At 41.0% G+C, this 9,082-nt stretch overlaps 1 protein-coding gene across 2 annotated transcripts in view; it reads right to left on the reverse strand.

Annotated features, from left to right (window-relative positions):
- The window catches only part of Dner (delta/notch like EGF repeat containing), a 384,891-nt gene that overhangs the window by 106,105 nt on the left and 269,704 nt on the right, over window positions 1-9,082 (reverse strand). For both annotated transcript variants that reach the window (XM_008844457.3, XM_029568995.1), the window contains exon 7: window positions 1,341-1,454. In XM_008844457.3, coding sequence (XP_008842679.1) covers window positions 1,341-1,454 — 114 coding nt within the window. The remainder of the gene's footprint in view (window positions 1-1,340; window positions 1,455-9,082) is intronic.

Consider the following 9,082-nt stretch of genomic DNA (forward strand, 5'->3'; position numbering starts at 1 on the left):
AAGGAAGAAAGAGAAACAGAAGCTTGAACCTCACCTTGGTGTCTGTGTCGTCTTTCCGGGACTCTGCTGGACAGAGTCCCGGCTTACGACAGGAACTGACTCATCTAGGGTGTGACAAAGCTTTGGAAAGGCTGTGGAGTACTCATAGGAAAGTGACAACGGTGCTGTTTACTCAGTCTTCAGCACCGATGATGCCTCCAAATTTTCCCATTTGTTTGCCTGGTTTGCTAAAGAAAGATAAGGAACAGGGCTGGGACGTTTGTAAAGGGCAGGCTCCTAACGCAGGTGGTAGCCCATCACTATGGTAACCAAGGTCATTACCAGCACACACAGCTGTGGGTGGGGATGGAACACAGCCATCCTGTACATGGCCCTGCTCAGGTGGGCAAGAATTGAGAGACAAAGAATATGGAGCTCGGCTGAATTCGGGTTAGGGGAACGTCAGAGGACCGGGCTCCCAGCCAAGGGCAGCTGGGGGTAATTTGGAGGGCTGAGATGTTGCCTTGTGCACAGGATCTGTATTTAACTTCTGAAAAGGATGGAACGCAATGTAGCTGTCCACATCCTGTCTGTGAATCAGAAGCTTACATGATGGTTTTAAAGGGGGAAAACGCCTCTAATACCACATTGTTCTTACAACATTAAAGGTTTAAGGTAATCCCCTCACAGCAGAAATGGGAACAAAGTTTCCACAAAGTACAAGATCACTCCTTAATGCCAGGCTCTACCTGTGATTACCCACCGGCTTCTTTTCTGACAGTAAAACCTGTCTTTTGAAATAAAAGTAGCTGTAAAGACTTTCTAGGCAGCATAAATTTTCTAAGACATTTGTAAAGTTGATGCAATACCCAACGTAGGTGGACTTTATGTTGCATACTTTTATGTGAATTGGTATTTTTTTAAAAAACCAAACAAAATATTAATCTTGAGTGAAATTTCCCTATTAGACTCGATTTTGTTATACTAACTCATTTTCAGCAACAAAATCCCTATTATGAAGGGCATGGTGTGCATGGATGTAATCATAGCACTTGGGAGGTAGAAGCAGGAGGATCCAGAGTTCAAGGTCATCCTCAGCTACATAGGATATTGAAGACCAGCCTGGGTTACATAAGACCCTGTCTCAAAAAAAAAACCCAAAACAACAAAAACCCTGTTCAAACATAAAGCAGATTAAACAAATCTCCTTCTGTTCTTGCTCTACAAATGAACAAAATAGAAAGACAACTTGTATAGAGCTTTTTAGAGACTGAAAGTACCTACCACCACGCTGATCAAATGAGTTTATGATTTAAAATGGAAAATGAACAGTTGTCTTGGAGTAATCAATGACACCTTACCTTCCGGACACTGGCAGGTGAATCCACTGAGGCTAGACACGCATGTTGCTCCATTTCTGCATGGGTCTAGGATACAGTAATCGATCTTGGACTGGCAAAGCTCTCCAGTGTAACCTGCAGAAAACAAGATGCCCATTTGTGGTGGCCTGAATAAGAAGTGTCACCCATAGGCTCAAGTATCTGGACACATGGTCAGTCGGTGGTGTTGTGTGGGGAAGTTCATGAACCATTACTAGGTGTGGTCATGCTGGAGAGAGCGCATCATGGAGACTGGCTTTGAGAGGCTGTAGCCTTGTCTCACTTCCAGGTTCACTCTACCCGCTTCCTGTGCCTGCCTGAAGATGTAAGCCTTCAGTTTTCTGTCCAGCTGACTCCTGTCATGCCTCGCCTGCTATGAGGGATTCTCACCCTTCTGGAACCATAAGCCCAAATAAACTCTTCTTTTTTAAGTTGCCTAGGTCATGGTGTTTTATCACAGCCACATAAAGCAACACCATTTATAAGATGGATTATTATAAAACCATCATGAGGTGCCACCAATTAAGGGACTCAATGGAAAACTACTCGTGGAAGCAAAGCAGCCGCCTTAGGTGAGAGTTAGAAACTCCTCAGTCACATATAATCTTATAACCAGAAACAATGATAGCATCTTAGAATCGTGGTTCAAAATTCATTCATTTTTCAAATTATTTTCTTCAGTATTAGGTCTGAGTTTTATTTCATCAAAAATTTCAGAAGCTGAGACAATTCCATTGTCCCTCTTGACAGCGTTTTTTTGACATAAAAGATTACACTGGTGTCCTGGGACAGCGATGGGACCCACCTTCCCTAGGTCAGCACAATACCTCTCCAACAAGCAGTATTAATTTTTTTTAGTTGATAATACTTTAGAACTAGAACAATTCATCTGTGTTCATTCTGCCCTCCATCCCTTCATTTTAAATATTAAGAGATTGAGGCACACACAGTGGTAATCACATTAATATATGATTCTTAATACTTATCTGAGTCATAAATCCAACTCTACCCTCTCCAGGAAGTCAGCCCCCTGCAGTGGTCTGGTGGGATGGTAACATAATCACACACAAGTGGTGAGAAAATCAGGCTGCAAATCTCTGAGACTACCTGGGGAGCCAAAGGCTTTAAATAAATCCCAGATTTTGAAAATGAAGCCCGCACCAAATTTCTCAACCAAGAGTGGGTGATGGCTATGAAAAATTTAGAAACTACAAGATATACAATAAAAATTTTAAAAGTACCCTTAGCTATGATGTTTGGGTGACAGGATCAACAGTGACTGTCTGGAGATAATTCTTACCATAAGCTCTTATGCAGACATATTTTCTACACAATTATAATTATACAGCAGCATTTTACGTCTCCAGGATGTTTTTGAATACATAGAAACCCACCTTTCTAAATTATTAGTTTTGAATTATTACTATTTGTTGTAGTGCTCGCATCTGAGATTTGCAAAGATTAGTCAACAAGAGGAATGAGAGATGATTTGCCTGAGCATCAATCAGCTACAAACTAGTGTCAATCACAGATTGTGGACATGGGCGCTCGCAGCCAACCCTACACTTCCTCATATGTTTCAAAGCTATCTAAGAGACTTCCAAACTATTTACAGGTATGGAGCGATGGTAAGACAAGTCTGTGGACTAAATTTCTAACACCCAAGGCTACTTTAAAACCCAAACAAACTCTTTCATTAAGATATGCTAAGAATACGTTTCCAAATGAAAGCACTAAATTCAAAGTGTTAGAGAGTGAACCATTTATAAGAGGAATTGCTATAAATAACTATTAGCTAAAAACAATGGCAAATCTTCACAGTAGAGCATTTTTTAAATAATATTTTTATTAGTTGCGTGAGGAATTTCACGGATATTGAGAATATCTTTTGACCATATTCGATTCCCTCCATCATCTCCTCTCAAGTCCACTCCCATCTCCCTTATTATTTTTCTGACCATTAATTCACCCTCACCACAACCCTGAGCTCAATACTATTGTAGTCCCGCACACTCCACTCTCCAATTCCTTCTCTTACCCTTTACAAATGAGGAAACTGAGAATTAGAAAGATTAAATAATTTTCTCAATCACCAGAGATTCAAACTCCTGGAGCCCAAGCCCTTAAACACTACTATGCCTAAGGCACAGTGCATCACTACCATCGGCAGACATTTATTATGAAGGAAAAAAATAAAAACAAACAGAAAATAGGCATGGAAGCTCATGCTGGTAATCGAAGTCTTGGACTACATGGTGACAGTCTTGCTTTTAAAAGAAGAGAGGGGAGAGAACAGGGGAATGCAGAAGAAATTTTAACAGTCCCTTTCTTTGAACTATTTGAATTTTTAAACATACTTAAACATGGAGAGCTAAGATATAACCCTCACATATGTGTCCTAGCTTCAACAATTATTGACATTTTATTCTAAAATATTTTATTAGCATTACTTTCTTTAAGATGTGTAATATTTCTTGATCTCCTCAGTTTCCTCCAAGAGAGCATCTTAAAATAAATTCATTTCTCCTGTAAATATTCAATATGTGTCCCCAACAAAAGATTTTCTTAAAGATTGATTTTAATGTCCTTTCTAATTAATGTTTGATTTCATTTATGAACTTAATTAAACATTTATAATGCTTATTAGCATATGTTAATTATACATAATGGGTTTCATTATAACATTTTTGTATCTGCACATATTCTGATCATATTCATCCCATTACCCCCTCTGGTCTCCCTCCTGCTCCCTTTGATCCCATTTTAGATCATATTTATTATCAAAATCTTACCTTTTTGATAAACACAGAAACCCACACCTGACCGATGTGTGGAGAACAAGAGACAGCAGAGCACTTACGACACTCTGTCAAACCTCTGCCTCCCAAGGCTTGGGGATCTGAGAAGGGGAGGAACGATTGTAAGAGCCAGAGGGGTGGGTGACCACAAAGAAACTGGTTTCCAGACAGATGGGAAGTTACACATATGAACTCACAGCAGTGGTGACAGCATGTACAAGCCCCATGCAAGCTTAAAGCAGATAAAATCCCAGCATACACCTGGGGAAGTGGTTAAGAAACCCCAACCCAACCTAAGGAACTATTCACAACAGAAGGCTGCTGGGAGGAGCCTTTCAAGGGTGTGACTCGTACTGGATTAACCAGGCTCCAGGGATGAACTCACACTGAAGGACATTTGGGGACATAAATTAGACTCTATAGGCATTAGAAATATATATATTTCTAATATATATATGAGTGTACATTAAATTGGGGGGTGGGGCAGTAAGGGGAGGTGTGGATGGGGGTAGGGCCCAAATACCATCCAATTATATTGTATGAAAATCGCAAAAACTCAGTAACTTTTTATTTTTAACTTTAAGAACTATATTTGCATGATAGTATGCAAATGTTCCCATGTTCTTAATTGGTTTTATAGGTCTAATAATCTACAATTAAAAGTAGGATGAATCTGAGGTACTGTTCAATGCCCCCTCAATGTATGTAAATTTTTAAAATTAATTTCTAACTTATTTAATATTAACTAGAAGCCAAACAGCACTCTCTCTATATGTGTGTACGTAATTATGTATTTATGTCTCTATATAATATAAAGGTTGTATATACACACACACATATATACACACACACATATATATACACACACATATATACACATATATATATATATACACACACACACATATATATACCTATAGAGTCAGGTTTGTATCCCCAAATGCCCTCCAGTGTGGGTTCATCCACTGGAGCCTGGTTAACCTACTAAGAATCTCATCTTTAAATGAGATTGACTATCCCCTTCATAGTAGCCATTGGTTACCAATAGTTCCTCCAGTAGGGCTGGGGGTTCTTACCCACTTCCCACATCTATACTGGGATTTTGTCTGGCTTAAGCTTACATGGGACTTGTCCATGCTGTCATCATTGATGTGAGTTGACCACCTTCCTGGAAAACTATTTCCTTATGGTCAGCCACCTCCACTGGCTCGTACAATCTTTCTCCCTCCTCTTCCGCAATGATCCCTGAGTCTTGAGGGGCAGGAGTTTGATGTGGGTGTCCTACTTAGGGATAAGCACTCTGCAACCTCTTGTCCTCTGCACATTGGCCAGTTGTGGTTCTCTGTGTTAATCACTACCTGCTATATAAGGAAGCTTCTCTTCTCTGAGTTTAGTGATGCATTGATCAATGCAGATCTAAGAAAGTCTGTATGTTGACTTTTAAGTAATCAATCTAAGAGCTCAATCCATATTTTTAATGTGTTGGGTACTTGGGGTTGCCATAGTAATTTTTTTATCCCACTGGCACTGAGTAAAGATGCTAAAGTCCTACACCACTTTAGATTGTCTAATGTAAGAGCTACACTGAAAAAGATGATGTATAACTGTAGAGATTTGCAATGTATTAGTCTATGGACATGTCTATGGGTCCAGTGTAACTGCAGGTGAATAGCAATAGCAATAATGGAGGCCTGTGGAAGAGAAAGGGAGGAGGCAGAGGGGCAGGCTGGGATTACGAAGCCACAAGATTACAGAGCATTCTTAGCAATACTAGCAATATCAAAAATACTAGCATCCTGAGCCAGGCGTGGTGGCGCACACCTGTAGTCCCAGCACTTGGGAGGCATAAGCAGGCGGATCTCTGTGAGTTCAAGGCCAGCCTGGTCTACATAGTGAGTTCCAGGACAGCTGGGGCTACAGGGAGACCCTGCTTCAAAAAGAAAAAAAAAAAATGCTAGCAACAACTATTAGCCCCTAGCAATTTCAGGCATCCTAGCAACAACTACTAGCATCTTAGCAACAACAATTATCATCCTAGGAACAACTACTAACACCCTGGCAATTGTAGCCATCCTAGTAACAACTACTAGCATCCTAGCAACTGCAGGCATCCTACCAACTACTGGCAACTTCACAGCTTACTAGCATCCTAGCAACTGCAGACAATATCCAGCTGTGGTTTGGCAGAGCAATATTTTATACTTGCCCACACCAGGTTGGTCAAGAGGAGCCAAGTATTGTTAGCCCCATGTGAATCCCTAGGTAGGAACTGGCTATTTCATTCCCTCTAGCTAAGGCCCGCTCTGGGAGTGTAGAGGCAAAACACAAGGAACCATAAGCATCCTGTGGCTAAATTTAGGGGCACTTAAATGTCAGCAAGATATTTCTTGGGCCTTTGGAGAGCAGCAACTTAATAGAAACTGTCAAACAAATCATACATATGTGATACTCTGAGACCAGACGCCTAAGACTCACCCCATCATCCTTCCAGCATATTCTGAGGGTTTTTTTTGTTTGTTTGCTTGCTTACTTTTTATCTCATAACTAATAAGTCAAAACTAAGTAAGTGTTAGATAAGAATTTTGGTCAGAAAAAAAGAACATTAAAATCTTTTTGTCTGTTTTATTTCCTATTCTGGTAGAAGTTAGTCTCTTCTAATCCTTGCCAGTTATAGCCTGTTAAAGTGCAAACAGATACCCAGAGGATCACGTAGGTGCTTAAGCAAGACCTTAAACGTGTCAATGTCACAAGCAGAAAAGGGAATGTGGTAACCATTGGTGTATTGTGGGAGAGAATCTACTCTTACATATACAAGTAAATGTGTTATCCTTGAAGATCTCTAAGTTCTCAAGTGGGCACTTGACTAAGGAGAGAAGAAAATCTATGAAAGGGCACAGAACATGCAGAAAGGATGTGACTGTTCTACTTTCCTCAACATGCCTGGTAGTGATGAACTTCATTCTGGTTCCCATGAAAGATCTGTGCACAGCAATGGAGGCAAGAATTAGTAAGTATGTGAACTCCTTTCCATAGCTAGTGACGTGGCTCCTTCTTACAGCCAGACCACAAGAACTAATGGCCCACCTTCCAAATTACTGTCACAACCCCATCACACCTTTTATGACTTCTGGTCTCAGACATCACTATTTCTCAGGAATCCGTTGATGGTCTCCTAGGCCATCTCTTTACTCTGACTTTCTCTCAATCCATTCGTTACATGGAAGTAATCAGAGAAACATTTTAACATATAATTTTTATGTTATATACCTATGTATAAACCCCTCCAGTGACTAAAACTCACATACTATACCCAATGGATAAAAGGCAGGCATTATCTGGCCTCTGTCTTCTGCCTCTTCATCCACTATCTTCACTACCATTATGTTGCAACTACTTGCTCTCATCCTGTTCCTAAATTTACCAATCAGCTCAGTCTCTAGCATCCTTTTCACACTGTGCCCTCAGGACCAAACGAAGATGTAAGAAGGATGTAGGACTCCACAAAAACAGGCATAGTCCTTCACTAGCAAGGGAAGTCTAGAATGAACTGAAGATTATCATCTAATAGAGACATCACTGAAAAAAGTTAGAAATCAACTTTGAGAGAAGGCTGAGGAAGTACATGGCTAGTCACGATAGAATTTCATCAGTAGCATCAGAAAATAAAGACAGCAGAGATCGGAAATAAGCTACGTAACAGAGTAGAGGATCTAACAGAAAGGCCTTAAAGTTGCTTCTAAAATCAGGTGTAGATGGGAAACGATGTCTTAAGAAAGCTTAAAAGGGGGAGAGAAGTGACTGGAGAGTTAACGCAACAAGAATGGGGAGTTGAATTCAGATTCCAGTACCCACATAAAAGCTAGGCATGGTAGTGTGTGCCAGGAACCCCAGGGCTAGGGTCATAGAGACAGGAGGATCCCTGAGCTTCATTGGCCAGTCAATCTAGCCAAATATTAAGGTAAAGCACTTGAGGCTGGCACCCAGCGTCAACCTCTGGCCTTCACATACATGCACACATACACATGCACACTCATCCTCACACACTCATATAAACATGTACATAGCCATACACCTAACACAGACACAGAGAGAGAAAGAGAGAGGGGGAAAGAGAGAGAGAAAGAGAGAGAGTAAAATTCGCTTAACCATGGAAGCTAGCCAATAGCTTCAACCTTAGTGAAGGTTACAAATAACATCAGAACACTGAAATGACGATGCTTCTTGAACCCTGGATCTATGAGTTATGAAATCAAGCCCAATGGGTGATTGTAAGCTTAGAGTTCTGCATATTGTTGGATGGGACCCAAAGGAAGGCCTGGCCTGTATCTGTTCATCTCCAAGACAAGGAGAACCGTTCTAGATGTCCAGGACCTATGAGTCTGAAAGCCCCAGCTCCTTCTGGTCAAGCTCTGAAAATACCTTAAAATAAGAATGTTTTCTTTCAATGGCATGAGTTTTAACTCTAGAAAGTCACAGAACCGCATTGTGATTTAAATGTAAAATGTCCCCAGAGGCTCACTGGTTGAACACTTCATCTCCTGATAGTGGTGCTACTTTGGAAGTTTGTTGTACCTTAGGAGTTGGAGTCTTGCCGGAGGAAGCTGGTGACTGGAATAAGACCTTGAGGCTTTACAGCCGAGGCCCTCTTCCTGCCTGCTCTCTATGCCGTCCTCCACTGAGCTGTAGGAAGGGGAGCAGAGCCAGCCACATGCTCCCACCAACTGCAGAGCCAGTTACTGCTGTGTCTTCCTCTCCTGATGGACTGGATCCCTCAAACTGTGAGCCAAAATCCTCCCTCAAGTTTCTTCTTGTTGGGTACTTGGCCACAGCAAAGTAAAAAGCAACTAACACAATCCAAATCCAGGAGTAATGGTGCTGGATCAACCCAAGGCATTGCAACTTCGCATTTGAGTTTGCCAGAGTGGC

The sequence above is a fragment of the Nannospalax galili genome, unplaced genomic scaffold (genome assembly GCF_000622305.1).
Source record: "Nannospalax galili isolate Female #2095 unplaced genomic scaffold, S.galili_v1.0 scaffold220, whole genome shotgun sequence".
Classification (NCBI taxonomy): domain Eukaryota; kingdom Metazoa; phylum Chordata; class Mammalia; order Rodentia; family Spalacidae; genus Nannospalax; species Nannospalax galili.